This window comes from Notolepis coatsorum (genome assembly GCF_963971535.1).
Source record: "Notolepis coatsorum genome assembly, chromosome: 6".
Lineage (NCBI taxonomy): Eukaryota > Metazoa > Chordata > Actinopteri > Aulopiformes > Paralepididae > Notolepis > Notolepis coatsorum.
This window is the reverse complement of record NC_140170.1, coordinates 152,020,056-152,039,070: the sequence shown is the minus strand read 5'-3', so window position 1 is coordinate 152,039,070 and position 19,015 is coordinate 152,020,056. Positions and strand designations below refer to the sequence as shown.

The 19,015-nt window shown below is 44.3% G+C and overlaps 1 protein-coding gene across 1 annotated transcript in view; it reads left to right on the top strand.

Moving 5' to 3' along the window:
- LOC311230790 (protein kinase C delta type-like) overlaps positions 1-19,015 on the top strand; it is a 72,541-nt gene that overhangs the window by 29,608 nt on the left and 23,918 nt on the right. Inside the window, exons 2-3 of the mRNA XM_084317160.1 lie at positions 12,412-12,541; positions 12,982-13,254. Coding sequence (XP_084173286.1) covers positions 12,433-12,541; positions 12,982-13,254 — 382 coding nt within the window. The 5' untranslated portion in view covers positions 12,412-12,432. The remainder of the gene's footprint in view (positions 1-12,411; positions 12,542-12,981; positions 13,255-19,015) is intronic.

Sequence of the window (19,015 nt, the reverse complement as noted above, 5' to 3'; positions counted from 1 at the left end):
GGAAACATGTTGGTCTGAGTGTGGTGCTGAGTACCAAGTATCTCATGATGCAGCAGTTAAGGTGTTGATACCATTCAGCACCACATATCTGTGTGAAGCTGGCTTTTCATCCATGACAGCTCTGAAAACAAAATATAGGGCCAAGTTGAGCCTTGAGGATGACATGCGTGTTGCCTTGTCAAAGATCTCCCCACGTATTGACCGTATTATTAGCCAGCAGCAGCAGCAGACTTCGCATTGAGCTAGAAATGTCCACTGAGTGAACGAGTGCTTATCTTATGTATTTATTTATATTTTTTGAGAAATGGTAACTTGGTGATCCTTTTCTGTATTTAAAAGAAATACATGATTTTCTGTTTTTGAGAAATGGTCACACTTATCCAAATATGCAATTTTAATGGAAAACAGTGCAGCTGCAACAGATAGCACTTTAGTGATAATTTTCTGTAATTTAATTAAAAAATATATGCTATTTGAATTACTACTACAAGCAGTGTAATGTCAACAGTACTAAGCCATTTAGACCTGAAACGCCATTTAGACCTTATTTTGAAAGCAAGCACTTTTGTCATCATTGTAGCAAAAAGGACGGGACCGGAAAAGTCTTTATCGTATATAGGGGTGCCCTGGAATATTTTATTGGACACAGGGGTGCCTTGGCAGCAGAAAGGTTGAGAACCCCACTCATAGCAGCGGCGGTCCTAATTTTGCAGCGGCGCTGCGAATGCATATAAGGGAAACTGACTTTATTTATATAGCACATTTACAACAGTTGTCACTAGGGATGTCCCGATCAATTTTTTTTGCTCCTGATCCGATCCCGATCATGTGATTTTGAGTATCTACCGATACCGATCTTTCCCGATCCGATAAAAAAAAGAAAAATGTAATAAAAAAAAAAAAAAAAAAAAAATGCATCCCAATTTCTCACATTACATTCACCCTGAATGTTGACGTTATCCAGGTGAAAAGTTTACTTCATTCAAGCGAGGCATTGCAACCGGAGTAATCTAAAAACTCTGCCTCCAACCTGCTGCTTCATGAGAGCAATGGCGCCATCGTCTGTAAAAATCAGGTGACTGCAAGTTCTGCAACTAGTGGATGTCCCTCATCCTTGACATAAATCATTTGATGTATAATTAAATCAAAGGAAATGTGTTTGTTTTGGCAAAATTCTTCTGCTCTGTGTGACAATAAATAAATGAATGATATGCAATTTAAAACCAAAACTAAGGCCTCAGTGTGAGTTTAAGACGTGAACATGGTCATGTTTGTTGAATAATAAAAAAATAAAAAATAAATCTATTTTTTTATTTTTTTTATTCCGATCTTCTGAAACGTGATCGGATTGGGACATCCCTAGTTGTGACTGTACCAAAGTGCTTCACAGATAAAAACATAGAGCAAGAAATACATATACAATACATACTAAATGTAATAGTGAAAAAGGTGCAAATACAAATAAGTGCAGGAGTTCAGATAGAAATACAAAAATAAAAGGTCAAGGTCAACTTTATTTATATAGCACATTTAAAACCAACCGAAGTTGCACCAAAGTGCTTCACAATATAAAAACAGAGGAATACTAAAAAATACAATATAAAAACTGAGAAAAAAAATATATATACAAAATACAGTATACACAAAATCAGAAGCTGCAATATAAAAACTGAGACATACAAAAAAATACAGTATACACAAAATCAGTAACTGCAATACATTAAAACAATCACGACACAACCGGGGATGTATGGCTTACTAAGCCTCAAAACGCCAAAGAAAATAGGTGAGTCTTTAGCTGAGCCTTAAAATTCTCTAGGGTCTGAGCAGACCTAATTTGTAGTGGAAGACTGTTCCACAATTTAGGGGCAGCCACTGCAAAAGCTCGATCACCTTTTGTTTTTAGCCTAGACCTTGGGACATCTAAAGTAGTTTGTTTGATGACCTCAGTGCTCTAGCTGGAGTGCGAGCATGGAGAAGTTCAGCTAGGTACTGAGGGGCCAGACCATTTAAAGCTTTAAACACAAACATCGCAATTTTAAAATCAATCCTGAAGCGAACAGGGAGCCAGTGCAGAGAAGCTAGTACTGGTCTGATGTGCTCACGCCTCTTAGTGCCAGTCAAGAGGCGTGCAGCAGCGTTCTGCACTAGCTGCAGCCGTCATAGGGAGACCTGGTCGAGACCCACATACAGAGCATTACAGTAGTCCAGCCTTGACGATATGAAAGCATGGATGAAGATAAAATAAGAATAAAAGAAAGAAAAGGTGCAGCAGATTACAAAAATAAGGCAAGTAACGACCTAGGACAAGAAGCACAAGAAGAATATATTCTGACTCATTAAACAAGGAAAGGATGCAGTTGTTGTTTTATTTTTGGGGAAGTAGAGGTCTTATATTTCTCCACCAGGCACTTGTCATTATATTCCAGGGAAAGAATGTGTGCATTTGTTCTCCTGTTAGACTACAAACCATGTTCATGCATCCATTAATCCATTATCCTCTGAACCAAAGGGCAGCAATATAAAAGGCTGTGAGATCCAGCTCACAGCTAATAGTTTCATGTTGGTTTCATTGAGGAACTTTTAAGAATCATATTTCTTTTGGTTAAGTGCCAACAGAGGAACATTTCCCCTGAAATACAAAAATGTCGCAGTAAAGAAAGAACAGTTTTGTAGACTTACACTCCACACAACCACACCTATTACACACACTATTTACACTAGAATAATTGTATTTATATTTTTTATCCTTTTTTACCTTGTATTGTATAGTTTGTATAGATCGTTGTATATTGTTGTCTACAAATCTACTACGGTTGAGGAGCCGGGAAAAACAAGCATCTCACGTTTTTCTGAATGTATGTACATTTAAAAAAGCGGTGACAATAAAATAATCTGAATATGAATATGTGACAGGCAACTATCAAGTCCACTATCGTTCCACAAGCAGATCTGTTTCCCTGACTACTGTAAGTGGGCAGCTATGTGGTGTGCGTGTGTGTACCATAGATTCAGGGATTATGACCAGGGTACCTTGTTGTTCTTCCATAGTCTTTACTGGAAGTCAGCCAGGCCCAATGAGTTCTATTACAGGTCAGGCCTTACAGTATATTGCATAAGGCTACTGGTCCAGAGCAAAAAGTGTTCTGCTACGTCACATGGCCTAGCGTTCCCCCGGAGGGCGTATTAGCTCACATTCTATAATTCCCAAAGCAACGCTGAAATCCCACAGAATTCCTTCAAGAATTTCCACTCTGCACTTTTTGTATGAGCTTCTACGTCACTTCACTATAGATCTCTTGTAGCTCTAGTCTCTTTCTCTAACATAATCTGGGATTAAAAGGTTTCTGAGACATGCTACCCTGTGCTAACTTCTCATTTCAGGCAGCTCCCAGGTTCGGTTACAGTATACCTGTAGGTCCCTTTTCCTGGCTGTCCTGTAAAATGACAGTTCTGGACATTAATCCCTCAGTTTCAAAACGAATGTGTGTCGTTCACTGATCCTCAGTGACAGGAACACGGTGTCCTTGCCGTCTGAGATGAAACGGTCAAAGGAGACAAGTTTTATTATTTTGGTCCGTCTTCCCGTTCGTTTGACATTACTGTTAGTCATTCCATCTACTGGCAGGAACAGACCACTGTACAGATACTGGCTCTGGCTCAAATGAGCTGCTTATCTTCTGATCGTGGACTGTTCAGAGGAAGCATTTAAAAAAGGGCAAAACACAGCCTAGAACAGAATTCACACGCCTACAATGTTAGTCAAACTGGTCAAGCATGTCCTACATGCTGAATTGTCCCTGAAAGTCCCCAAATGGATCAAGAAAGGAATATCTTATCTTATCTTATCTTACATTATTTGACAGGTGCTGGGCGGAGCCTATAGGATCCTAACACAGGCGATTTTACCACTGGGGCACCAGGGGCACGTGCCCCCCCTGAAATCTCAGGTGCCCCTGAGGTGCCACCCCAGTTAAAAAGAAATCTTTTTCTTTTTTTATAAAAAAAAATATAACCCTAAGTCCCTAACTAACTTTACTGTCATCATGCACTTGTCCTAATATACTGTACTAAAATACACTGTAGCACTCAACACTTTGATGAACATTGTTACTCAGCTGATAGAGTTGTGCCCTTCCTGATGACTTGTCGCTTTGGATAAAAGCGTCAGCTAAATGACTAAATGTATGTGCCCCCATTGTGCCCCTGCGCTAAATGACCAAATGTATGTGCCCCTGCCCATATTGGCGCAAGCTGATGCAAATTTAAACCAGTCCGTAGCACTCTGGTTACAGTAGTTACACAGGGGACTATAATTTGTCTGCGCGGAAGGAATAAAGGATACATAACCTCAAGTTCAATGTGGGTTCTTTTGAACCGGTCACAGCTGATGTCGAAATGATTGACAACCATTGTAGGTGTAGCCAAGGAGCTCATTTTGACTGCTTCAAGAAGCAACCCTTGACAACTCCAGCGCTGATTGCAATTTGGAAGTGCAACGACGACAGACTGAGAAGCCGGGTGCACTGCAGATTCAGAACAACTTCAAGAAGACAAACTTACCTCACCGCTTTCATGTTCAACCCAGATTTTGAAATTTGAATCCCACCTTCAAAACCGCTCTCAAAGAAAGACAAAGAGCACCTGGCCCCCGTAAATGTCTAAACACCCCCTCCCACCCACCAAACCCCTCCGAAATAATGTACAGTTTCCTCCCCCTCATATGTATATATTTTCTGTTAGGATCTCTGTTTAACAGTACTATATATTTGCATATCGTGTATGTCACAAATGTAACAGTACTGTATATCTGTATGTCATGTATGTCATAAATGTCATGATATATATCTGTATGTTGTCATGTCATAAATGTCATTATGAATAGAAAATGGGGGACCCTGATGTAAACAAGATGAAAGTCTTTCTCTGGTCTGCATGCCCTTAACAATTGTGTGTATTGAGCTGTACTGTATACTGTATTGTACTCATTCTGCAATCTGTTAATAAAGTTTTCAATCAATCAATCAATCAATCAAAAAGGTCAGAGCCGGACATCAAAGAGTAAATTATAGATTGCTATACATGCCTGTATAGCAATATACAGAAGATATGTATATATGCCTCAAATTAATAATAAATGGTGCATAATGCTGGTTAGTTACACAGGGGACTAACGGTAACGGAAGGATACATAACAAAAAGGGGGCCCGGTGAGGTCAACGATGCCGTAGCATCGGGACCCCACCATACAGTCACTGATGACACCACCCCCCACATCGCCAGCGTATCGGACAGGGCCCAAATCAAGAGTAGGCCCTTCCCCCCTTTGGCACGCCGCCCTGAAGCACTCTAGCTTACTGCACCTGGTATTCCCAGGGGGTCCCCCATCCGAGAACTACCAGGGCCGAACCTGCTCAGTTTCCGAGATCGGGCGTGTCCAGGTTGGCATGGCCGTAAGCCCCAAGAGGCTACCCCCCCCACAATACTGTGAGGCCAGACGGCGCGCCGGGGAGACAACCCCCAAGGGGGTTGATCCCTCAATCCAGGCAACAGGCCAGAACTCCACCTGTGCCTGGAGCACTGCGGACTAGACAGGCGCCTAAAGGGTCTACTGTAAGAACAGTACCCGGCGGAAGGGGTGTTCGGTATGCTGTGCACCATGTCATGACCTCAACAAACCCGACCCCTCCAGTGGGGTCAAGGTTCAAAGGAGAGGCCGATACAATTGGCAGACGTCATGAAAAATGCGGGGGCACACTCTCGGGCAGACGGGGTCAAGCCCGGCCTCAACCCGAGAGTCGACTCTGCTACCAACACACCGGAGAACCAACCACCTCCCTATGTTTAGTTTAACAGGAGGCGGTTGTTCCCTTAACCCACCAAGAAAAACCTAGAAACAAAGTGTTTCAGTTTTCAAAGGGTTAACCCAGGCCAACAGGTCGACGGGAACGAGTCCGGACCTGGGCCTGGCGGACCGGGACCTATACAGGGATGCCTAGAGGGGTTGACAGCAACCACCTCGACAGCCCCCTCCCATCCCTGCCCAGCAGAGGGAGGGAGGAGTGAAACAATGGAGAAGGACCAGGCCCCCTAACACAGCGCAAGGTACAACACAGTATGGACCAAGCACGTCACTGTTATGGGCAAGCCGTAGTGGCATACACATGACACACATATCTACAACATCAATCCCCGCGAAGCCCGGACCGACCTGGCATTTTCCCCCCGGAAAAGCACAAAGTCCTTCTGGGTACCAGAACAGCAGATCTGCGCCCCGGCCGACAACGGGTTAACTGACTTGGTCCGGCGTGACCAGAACCAGTCCCACGTCCTAGTCACGCCGCCATCCCCAGTCCTAAGAGGGGGGTAGGTACGCGTGTCGATCTAAAACATCACAGAGGGCGCCACCAAGATGGACAGAACGTGAATGTGCTGCCCCTGGTGGCCCACTTCATGGGCGTGAGACCCCTCCGCCAATGTAATGATCTACTCCGTCATCTCCCCCCGGAGATGCACGTGACGTGAGTCATCGAGTCTTGCACTGGCGCTCGGTAGAGATAAAAAATCTCCTTCCTAGTCCCCCGCATAAAAAACGCAGTTTCTATGAATTGGGCAACCAAGGCGCGCCGGCCCAAAAACGTGGTTCCACATAGGAAGCACCCAGGGCCAGCGCTATATGCACGTCAAGAACCCGAAACACATCAATGGTGAATTCTAATAAGAAAACACCAGACGACGTTCCCTCCATTCTGTCTGGGATGAGCAGCAGGAAGCCGGTCAATAAGACACAGACACAGGCCTTATATGACGCGACTGAGGGCAACCCTGTCAATTCTGCTCCTCACATAAGAGGGGAAGACAGAAGTTCCCCCAGAGATACCTCCACGTGAGTACAATTGAAAAAGATACATGCAATAATAATTGGGCCAAGTGACCAACGGCCCAATACACACTGTAATAGAGAGCAGAGCAGAAAACGAACAGTTTTCGAATGCAACGCATCATCCAACTTTGACAAAGACAGCGGTCTGCAGCACAGAGCCTGTAACCTCACGGATGTCTCCTGGCCAATAGGAAACGCACCCAGTGACGTATCCCATGGCCGGGGGGAAATCCCATGACCCACCCATCCTAACAGGGAGTGGAACCAGGGAACCCTTCCCCCTCCCTGTGACGCGCTGCCCCTCAGCCGACAGGGAAAACTGACAGGCAGGAGGTCCCACCTCCCGGCCAATCAGTAAAGGGGGGGGAGGATTTTATCATCAAGCTTTACATCATGCACGCCAGCACAGCCAAAGACCTTGTTTGAACAGGTTTCCCACAGCTCTGCTTATGTGTGGAAAAAACTTGCCACTTGTTATTTTCATCATTACCCTCAAGTAAAGAATAACAAGCTAAGAGACGGACTCAGCCCTCGATCATATGCCACTATGCACAGCATTGTAGGGTAACCCAGCCAGTTGTGGGCTCAGCCACGTTGTCTAAACGTTACATGAAGACACACAACTTCTCATCATACAACAAAAAACCCAGTTCATTTTTACTCACGTAAAAAACAACGCTGTTCCTAGGTAGAGAGAGAGGCACAAGCCTTGGCCAACGCTAACCCAAGCTATACAAAGCGACCAAGACAATTCTCACACAGCACACGTCGTATCTCCAAATGTAGTGAAGTAACAAATGTTTTGCAGACAAAGACATCGTTATTAACAAGAACATTCAGGAGGGGAAGGAAGGAAGAGTGGGGTAATGTCCATTGGACATCTTACCTGCACCAAGGAACGCAGGACGAAAGGCCGCAACACAGGTTGGTCTCCACGTCGACGAAGGCCTCTCGCTGGCTAGGCCAGAAGAAGCAATGGCCGGAGCCTAGCTCCGGCGTGACGCCCCCCTCCTGCAGCCGGTCATGGCGCAGGCCCGACTACATCTTCTGCCAAAGATGACGTCGTAGTCAAGAGTGCCAGGGCCTGCTATTCTCACGGCTACGCCAATGGTTATAGCACAAGCTAAACTGCTAACTCCAGGCTAACTGATAGCATCAACCTAACGTTCCCAGCCGAGCGCAGCCGGCAGCTAACATCGTAGCTAACAGCTAACTGGCTAACAGTTAGCTCAAACCGGCTATCGCTAGCCACTAGCTCACGCAGAAGCGAGCTAAGCGGCTACTACTGAAAACTGTACAACGTGAGAAAAGCAATACAGGCCAACACTTCAGACAGCCGCTGTCTTTTCCTCTTCTTATCCGAAGAAAAAAGGGAAAAAGGCAACACCCGTCCCTCTTCAGAACGGTGTTTACCAGACACAGCAGTGTCGGCAACAAGCCCCTCGCGGGCTATAGCCGACCTGAGCATGGAGATATTCTCATAACGAACACCAAGCTCACCTCCCTCACACCGGGTGTTTTTCATCTTGAAAAGCGGGGCCAGCACGGCGACAGTGGGTATCCGTCTGTCCAGAGACCCGGCGAATTGAACCGCAGATTCGGAATCACGGTCCCAGGAAAACAATGCTCTTACTTGAGGAGGAGCTAATGTTATCGTGGGGCATCAAACTAGAACCTCCTCCACGCCGCTAAGGGGCAGCGAAAAAGATCCTAGCCTGGAGCCGACCTTCGTAAGCTGTGTAGTTGTTCCCCCCACAACCGACACACCTGGCGCCCGCCTCACAAAAACATCACCCGCCCAGAGAGGCCGTCAGTCCCCACACGGCCGATCACCTCCCAAGCAAAGTGTTCAGCTGCAGAGCCGGAGGCAATGCCGGCGGGGCCTTCGCGGCTGCTCTCCGTTACACAGCCAACAACATTACATTACATAATTATGTTGCAACCTTCGTCTATAAAGCAAACAATTACATAAATATTTATATGTAGTTAATAGAGACAAAGGCAGAATTCGACTTAATCTTTTATTAAGACATGTTTTTATATGGGTCGGGACACTATAAAAAATACTATAGAGAATTGTTATTGCTGTAAATTTGAAACATTTTTAAATCTTAGACAAACTAAACACTTTGCTTTCATGAAATATTGTAAGCCGTCATTTGAGGCTTTATAAAAGCAGCACAATGAACACAAATCTGTCAGTGCCGAGTCCGACCTCATCTTAAATAACAAACGGCATTGTGAAGGAGAGGGGACACTGGGAGAGGGAAGGAGAGATGACACTGGGAGGGAAGGAGAGAGGACACTGGGAGAGGGAAGGAGAGAGGGCACTGGGAGAGGGAAGGAGAGATGACACTGGGAGGGAAGGAGGACACTGGGAGAGGGAAGGAGAGAGGACACTGGGAGAGGGAAGGAGAGAGAGGACACTGGGAGAGGGGACACTGGGAGAGGGAAGGAGAGAGGACACTGGGAGAGGGAAGGAGAGAGGACACTGGGAGGGAAGGAGAGAGGAAAGGAGATAAGGAATGATAGAGGACAATGGGAGAGAGCGAGGGAGGTAACCAGATGACAACATGCTGTAAGAAAGGCTACAGAGAGCTTAGTGTGGACATGAGCAGAAGTCACACGCAACGACATAACCAGACTTCATTCCCCCGGAGTATGACCCACTATAGACCATGGATGAGTCATGTGTCCGTTTCTAAGCATGTTGTTGTTGTCGTCGAGTGAAAACCTCATATCTCAACTTAGTCAGGAACTAAGAAAAGCAACCTCCTTTTCAGACTTTTTTATTTCAGAGATTATACCTGGATTGAATGTCTCTTAGGGTCATGAAACCTGCTCACCACACATACTTTCAAGTCAAGTATAAATGTGAAAACCACCAAAAATGGAGAGAACTGGTTTTCACACAACAGCAATATACAGTGTGTGTGTGTGTGTGTGTGTATCATTTAATTTCAAACCTTTATTTGGACTTGAAAGGCAACTGAGGTTTCCCTGATTTACAGTTACGTTGAATTTACATACAGAGATAAGCATCATACATACAGCATATAAAATCACAACAATAAGACAACAATACATTGTGTGTGTGCGTGTTGAAGTATGTGAACTCGGATGAATCATACTTTTTTAGATGAAAGATGTCAAACTGGAACGCTCACTTGTGGTGGATGAGTTACCTCAAACGACACATGCAAGTACATTAATCATACACAGACAGACGGAAGCAGGCGACCGTGGGGGGACTTTCCATGAGAGCCACGTGGGCTAGTTCTAGTCAAAGCTATTGGCCTACAGCAGGTAGTTCAGCCTAGAAGAATGTCGATCTCCAGGATGTTTCTCGTAAGTGTTTTGTGTTCTTTTTCGGGAACCTGTTTTACCATGATTATGGAAAACTAGAGATTGAAGTGTGTGAAATTCCTTCCCCTCAAACAGTCCAGCTTAGAAGGGAGGTTGAGATTATGTCAGTGCGTGGGTAAATGTACAAGTGATGTAGCCAAAAAGAAAATCAGCTTTTCGCCATCTTTCTACTCGGAACAATAACAACATCTGTCATACTGTAAGTGTGTAGAGTCATACTGTAGTATGGAGAGAGGCATACTGTAGTGTGGAGAGAGTCATACTGTTAGTGTGGAGAGAGTCATACAGTTAGTGTGGAGAGAGTCATACTGTTAGTGTGGAGAGAGTCACACTGTTAGTGTGGAGAGAGTCATACTGTTAGTGTGGAGAGAGTCATACTGTAGTGTTATGGGGACATAATTAATAGTTAATGATAATCAAGTTGCGGCCAGTGTGTATTAAAGAGGCACTGTGCAATTGTTTCATGTATAATTGGCCAGTTTGTGATGCACACTAAAGAATCTGATATGCTTTCATGTCAATTCTGTGAATAAATACATCATTCCAGCTTTTTGCCTTTTGCTGGCTATATTTTCTTCTTCAGTTACACAGATCTTGTGATGTATCGTAGATGAGATTTCTTGCTTAGTGCTGTCAATCGATTCAAATATTTAATCTGATTAATCGCATGATTGTCCATAGTTAACTTGCGATTAATCACAAATTAATCGCATATAAATATATATATATATTTTGTATCTACCTTAACTTATTCAGCACCAGCGTTTATCCCCATCCCGTTGTCAATGGGCCACGCTTTAAAAGATAGGCATTGTCACTGTTTGCAGAGCTATATCTATATTCTATATTATAGCTATGGAGACAATACTATGGCTCATTTGACAGTCACTATCTCTCGTCCAACATGTAAAAAAGAGTAAATTTTTTCATGCATACGTTCACATGTTATCCCATGGTGAATATTGTATCTATTTCAGAGTGATCCGGGCTAATTCCTGGAAGCTGAGTTATGGAGCGCTATGTGCATTTTGTAAAAGTATTTCGAGTTGCTCGCCTGGACAAATACTATTTCCAAATCAAAGGTATATAATAGGTATTATGTTTCATCATGAAGGCATCAAAAAAAAAGGGGGGGGGTCGTTTTTTGATGCTCTGATCATCAGCAACGGCATACCTTTTGGAGTATGTGACATATGATCATTGCGATCTATGTGAAATAATTGTAGGATCAAAGTAGGATTGACGTCATATAGTCCTTACCTTTGCTAGGATATATTCCAAAATGAATATTCCAATTGTCTGATCGCGATTTCCAGTATTGATGTCCATTGGGTCCCTGACATGAAATGGCACAAACTATGCATCAAGTGTGCTGGACGCGTTCCAAGCGGCTCGAATGAAGCATTTCACTTGCCTGCGTTGGATTTCTCTGCCCGGACCATATAAAATGTAACACACAGTGTGAAATATGGTTTTAAAGGGTAGGCGATACTGCCACCTAGCAGGATTCGGCCGGCATTGCACTCTCGAGATCTCAGAATGATTCTCAATGACACACAGGGTCCGTGTGACAGTTAAGCATAGAAAAATCGAAAAGAATATCTAAAAACGTAATATTACGTGATTGGCGCTCAACCGCTGGCGGGCAAACACGTAATATTACGTGGTTGGCGCTCAAAGAGTTAAACGGATATTTTTCAAGTTCCAAGTTTTAATACTCTTATCAGCATGAGAGTCAACAAATGCTTGCTTTATGCAGCCATTTAACACAAAAGGATGACCCTCATGCATTGCAAATTTGCATAAAATTCAAAACAGAGTGATGCACAAAATAACTTAAAAGAAAATAATAATTTTAAACAATGAATAATGTGTGCATGAAATAATAGGGGAAAGAAAACGTTAGGAACTTGTTACATTCACCCACACAAGGGCTGGGGACTCATACCCCCCCCCCCCCCTATCTCTCTCTCTCACACACACACACACACACACACACACACACACACACACACACACACACACACACACACACACACACACACACACACACTTTTTGGCCAAATTCGCCACCGTATGTAAATCTACTGTAAACGCAAAAGGATGTTTTAGACATGTGTTATTTAACAGTCCTCTGACTCCGCCTCTCTGTGTTCTCTCAGGCGGCTGGGTGACTGGTTACCATGGCGCCTTTCCTGCGTATCGCCTTCAATGCTTACGACGTTGGGGCGCTGCCCCCCCTCTCTGCCCCTCCCATCTGTGCCATCAAGATGAAGGAGTCCGTCAACACAGGTAAGTGGCAGCGACACACACACACACACACACACACATACACACACATTTAAACACCTTTTAAACATTACACCATATTATTATTATTATTATTATTATTATTATTATTATTATTATTATTATTATTATTATTATTATTATTATTATTATTATTATTATTATTATTATTATTATTATTATTATTATCTATTTATTCCTAAATGATTTGCACTACCTCTTCTACCTATATAATTTTTTTTACATTTTGTACTATTAGTTTTGTACGTTGTATATGTTTGGTCTTTATTCTTTAACTTTTTTACTGTACGAAGCACAATTTCAGGAGGGTCATACAGAACCAAGCATTTTAGTGACAAATAAAACAAAACTTGAACATGAACTTGAAAGCTGAAGATCCATCTCCCCACTGAGACCTGTCTGTACCCTCTGTTCTTCCCCAGAGCGAGGGAAGACGTTTGTTCAGAGGAAGCCCACCATGTACCCGGCCTGGAAGGCCTCGTTTGACGCCCACATCTCCGAGGGTCGCGTCCTTCAGGTGGTCCTCATGCAGACAGTGGAGGAGCCTCTGGCCGAAGCCACAGTGGGCGTGTCTGTGCTGGCGGAGCGCTGCAAAAAGGCGAAGGCCAACGGACGTGCCGAGTTCTGGGTGGACCTGCTTCCTTCTGGCAAGGTGCAGATGGCTGTCCAGTTCTTCCTAGAAGATACAGACGCAGGTAAAACCTCTCTTCTTTCATCCCAGTGTCCTCTCTCCTCCCCCTCTCCTTTCCTCACCCAGTGTCCTCTCTCCTTCCTTCTCTCCCAGTGTCCTCTCTCTCCTTCCCTCTCCCAATGTCCTCTCTCCTTCCCTCTCCCAGTGTCCTCTCTCCTTCCCTATCTCATTTCCTCTCTCCTTTCTTCTCCCAGTGTCCTCTCTCCTTCCTTCTCTCCCAGTGTCCTCTCTCCTTCCCTCTCCCAGTGTCCTCTCTCCTTCCCTCTCCCAGTGTCCTCTCTCCTTCCCTCACCCAGTGTCCTCTCTCCTTCCCTCTCCCAGTGTCCTCTCTCCTTCCCTCTCCCAGTGTCCTCTCTCCTTCCCTCTCCCAGTGTCCTCTCTCCTTCCCTCTCCCAGTGTCCTCTCTCCTTCCCTCTCCCAGTGTCCTCTCTCCTTCCCTATCTCATTTCCTCTCTCCTTCCTTCTCTCCCAGTGTCCTCTCTCCTTCCCTCTCCCAGTGTCCTCTCTCCTTCCCTCTCCCAGTGTCCTCTCTCCTTCCCTCTCCCAGTGTCCTCTCTCCTTCCCTCTCCCAGTGTCCTCTCTCCTTCCCTCTCCCAGTGTCCTCTCTCTTTCCCTATCTCATTTCCTCTCTCCTTCCCTCACCCAGTGTCATCTCTCCTTCACTCTCTCCTCCACTCTCTCCTCATCGTCTGTTCCATAGGGTAGTAGGCTGTGTTTTTTTTGGAGCGGCATGGCGGACTGGAGGTTAGAGAGACTGTCCCGTAAAAGTAAGATCACAGGTTCAGTTTCCTGCAATAACCAATGTGTCCATCCCTGCTGAAGTGTCCTTGAGCAAGGCAGTGAATGCCTCCATGCTCCAGGAGCACTGCAAATGGCTGTCCCTGCACTCTGACCCCTCTCTGGTCAAATCCCTTCATGTGTTAAGAGGGATGTGTGAAAATAACCAAGGGCATTAATAAAGTACTACAAATGTGGATTCATGTGGATCCTGTTGTTTTACAGTTTACTTACTTAGACCTCTTCTTCCCGATTGGGGAAATAAGGCTTTGACGATTTGATGCCATTCAGTCTGGTCTTTAGCTACTCTCTGTATTAGGGCTGGGCGATATGGCCTAAATATGATATCACGATATTTTCTGACCTTTTGGCGATACACGATACACATCACGATGTTTTTCCTTTTTCCCCCAAACAATTCATTATGAGGCTTACCAAGACAGTATTTGAGTTTGCAAGCTAACATTAAAGACAAAAGACTCATGCATTTAGCATTTTTATATTATATATTAGATTTAGATAATTGGATTCTTAGATTATATATTTAGCATTTTAGCCTTTCGTTTTTTTAGATTATATATTAGATTAGATTTAGATTATTAGATTACATATTGTAACTATTTATTTATTTACATGTATGTATACATTTATTATTTTAACGGCTTAAGGCTATATCTGTACTTGATGTTTGTTTGTTGTGTTGCATACTTGAAATAAACTTCAATCAAATCAAACCCCCCTCTTAAAAACTAAAACCTGTGTTTAACCTAGCCATCTATAAAACATCATGCTATAACTGTGAAACAAATGTCCTACTCCCCTAAAGAAAGAAATACATAGCAAACATGACTCAGTTATCCAATAGTGCTGCTGCTTTTTATTTTGTTAAAATCTTTTAGTTAATAAGACTAAAAGACTACAATATGACTACAAGGGTCAGAAGCCGACTTCATTGCTGCTAATTAAACACTTCATGGAAATGGAGTAACGTTAACGTTATGTCGAGTTCATAAGTGTAGTGTAGTATGACATAACGTTAACATTACTCCGTGTCCACTGTTGCTGCCACTGTTGCGTCGCAGATGGATGGTACACTCTGTTAGCTCCGTAGCTAATCCGCTCATAGACTAACTTACCGATAGCAGTACCGTTAACGTCAGAGCTTATCAATACTCCTGGGTTTCGGGGGGCATCCCTAGCACCGAGCCACCGCCTCTCTGTCTCTGGCTAGGTGTGTGCGCTTGCGTGCGTGTAGATGACGTAATTTGGGCAAGTGTGTGTGTGACTGACTTTTTTTTTTCTGCGCGAGGGAGAGGCGAGAGGAAGAGGAAAGCATTTAGCACTGCGCTTGTAAGTCTCATCTCAGCCGCGGCGGCCTCTAACGCGAGGGCAAAACATCACGATATCCTCGATACGTTTAAAAAGTGTATCGTTAATGAACTGTAGTCTGTACCCGATATTTATATAATATCGTCATATCGCCCAGCCCTACTCTGTATCATTCAGCCTGGTCTTTAGCTACTCTCTGTGTCATTCAGCCTGGTCTTTAGCTACTCTCTGTATCATTCAGTCTGGTCTTTAGCTACTCTCTGTATCATTCAGCCTGGTCTTTAGCTACTCTCTGTATCATTCAGCCTGGTCTTTAGCTACTCTCTGTATCATTCAGCCTGGTCTTTAGCTACTCTCTGTATCATTCAGTCTGGTCTTTAGCTACTCTCTGTATCATTCAGCCTGGTCTTTAGCTACTCTCTGTATCATTCAGTCTGGTCTTTAGCTACTCTCTGTATCATTCAGCCTGGTCTTTAGCTACTCTCTGTATCATTCAGTCTGGTCTTTAGCTACTCTCTGTATCAGTCTGGTCTTTAGCTACTCTCTATCATTCAGCCTGGTCTTTAGCTACTCTCTGTATCATTCAGCCTGGTCTTTAGCTACTCTCTGTATCAGTCTGGTCTTTAGCTACTCTGTGTCATTCAGCCTGGTCTTTAGCTACTCTCTGTATCATTCAGTCTGGTCTTTAGCTACTCTCTGTATCATTCAGCCTGGTCTTTAGCTACTCTCTGTATCATTCAGCCTGGTCTTTAGCTACTCTCTGTATCATTCAGTCTGGTCTTTAGCTACTCTCTGTATCAGTCTGGTCTTTAGCTACTCTCTGTATCAGTCTGGTCTTTAGCTACTCTCTGTATCATTCAGTCTGGTCTTTAGCTACTCTCTGTATCATTCAGCCTGGTCTTTAGCTACTCTCTGTCATTCAGCCTGGTCTTTAGCTACTCTCTGTATCAGTCTGGTCTTTAGCTACTCTCTGTATCATTCAGTCTGGTCTTTAGCTACTCTCTGTATCATTCAGCCTGGTCTTTAGCTACTCTCTGTATCATTCAGCCTGGTCTTTAGCTACTCTCTATCAGTCTGGTCTTTAGCTACTCTCTGTATCATTCAGCCTGGTCTTTAGCTACTCTCTGTATCATTCAGCCTGGTCTTTAGCTACTCTCTGTATCATTCAGCCTGGTCTTTAGCTACTCTCTGTATCATTCAGTCTGGTCTTTAGCTACTCTCTGTATCTTTCAGCCTGGTCTTTAGCTACTCTCTGTATCTTTCAGCCTGGTCTTTAGCTACTCTCTGTATCATTCAGCCTAGTCTTTAGCTACTCTCTGTATCATTCAGTCTGGTCTTTAGCTACTCTCTGTATCATTCAGCCTGGTCTTTAGCTACTCTCTGTATCATTCAGCCTAGTCTTTAGCTACTCTCTGTATCATTCAGTCTGGTCTTTAGCTACTCTCTGTATCTTCTTGCCCCATGTGAGATTAATATCTCTCGGCTCTCATTCTCTCTCCAACTGTTCTACTCCAGGTGTTCTCTGTTCTACTCCAGGTGTTCTCTGTTCTACTCCAGGTGTGGGGGGTAACTGTACATTGGATTATCGACGAAACCTTACTTGGTCCCAAGAAGAGGGTCTCGTGTATTATTGGGTTTAATAGGACATTTACTGTACATTGGAGGGGGTTGGGTTAGGACATTTACAGGGGCCAGTTTCAAATTGCAGTCTCCCGTAGGTGCTCCTTGAGAGTGGTTTTGAAAGTGGGTAGTGATTCACATTCCTTTACAGCTGTGGGTAGGGCGTTCCACATTGATGTGGCATAATTGCGAAACATGTTTAGTCCCTTGTTTGAGCCGAATCTGGGTTTAACATGATTTGTGGAGCTCCCTCTGGTGTTGTGGTCATGGTATTCACTGACCTTTGGGAAGTATTTTGACATGTACATGGGTACCTTAGTCGGCCCATTGCAAGTTGCTGTCGTCGTCTACTCTAAGCCATCCTAGGTTGTCAAAGTGGGCAGGGGTGAGGTGGGTTCTAGGAGTAAGGTCAAGCAGTAGTCTGACCAGTTAAAAAAAAAATGTATCTACTTTTTCTCCTCCTTTTTTCTGTGATTTTTCTCCCCATCCCAATTTACCTCTCATGCCAATTCTCCCTCCCCTGTCCTGATCGTTGCTCGCATATGCCCCCCACTGGCCGGTTGTAGGGAGGATAGAAGCCTTGCATCACATGTCCCCTCCGATACATGTGGAGGCAGCCTGTCACATCTTTTCACCTGCCAGCGCGGACTCTCATTTGGCGAGGAGTAACGTGTAGGAGGCTCACACTGCCCCTGCCATTTTCCTGACTTTGCTGTGCAGGCGCCCCAACCGACCTGTAGGAGTCGCTGTTCACAACGACCAGACTACCACCCTTCGACTTACTTACTTACTTACTTATCCTCTTCGTCCCGGTTGGGGCATAAGGCCGCAATCATACACTGCCACTGAATCATGGCTCGTGCTTTGGCCTACGCTTCGTCCCAGGAAAGACCCATCTCCTTCAGCTCCATCATCACTGTCCTTCGCCAGGTGTTCTTTGGTCTACCCCTCTTTCTCTTCCCAACTGGGGTCCATCTCAAGGCAACTTTGAGTAACCTTTCATTGGGCATCCTCAATACATGACCGAGCCATCTTAACCTCCGTCTCCTTATCTCAAGGGACATATGCAAGCTGCCTGTCTTCTTATAAAGTTCCTCATTCGAGATTCTATTTGGCCAAAAGATGTTGCAGATCCTACGTAAGCAGCTATTGTGGAATACGTCAACCTTTCTCATATCCTGTTTTGTTACTCTCCAGCACTCGGAGCCATATAGCAGGACAGACTTAACATTGCTGTTGTAGAGCCTGAGTTTGGTTTTAAGGCTATATTGTTTAGACTTCCAGATGTTGCGAAGTTGGCTGAAAGCACCTCTTGCTTTGTTGAGACGCGTCTTGATGTCTTTTTGCGTTCCACTTTCACTGCTTATGAGGCTTCCGAGGTATGTAAAGTCTTCTACACATTCCAACGCCGCTTTGCATAATTGCTTAGCCGGTCAGACTTCTCCTGGAGGTGGCTACGAGTGGATGACATGACTGCCAGATCGTCTGCAAAGTTAAGGTCTTCCATAAAGGAGAACAGGGTCCATTGGATTCCACAGGGATGGTCTGATGTAGTTTGACACATAACCGAATCGATGGTAATCAGGAACAGAATAGGGGAGAGGATGCAGCCTTGTCTTACTCCAGATTTTATGGGAAATTACTCTGTCAAGGTGTTATCAAGGATGACACTGCATTCAAAGTGTTCATAGAATTTTCCAATGATGTTGACCATTTTGGAAGGTATTCCATATGCCCTTAGGATCTTCCATAGGCTCTCGTGATGAATACTGTCAAATGCCTTCTTAAAATCGATAAAGTTAATATACAAGGGGGCGTTCCACTCAATACACTGTTTGATGATGTTGCGTAAGGTAAAGATCTGATTGATACAACCTCAACCTTTGTGAAATCTTGCCTGTTATTCTCTTAGCTTGACATCTATGGCACTATCAAATCTCTTAAGAAGGATTCTGCAAAAGACTTTACTAGGGACGGTGTTATGCCTCGCCAGTTGTCACAGTTTTTCAGGTCACCTTTCTTAGAAAGCTTGCATATGA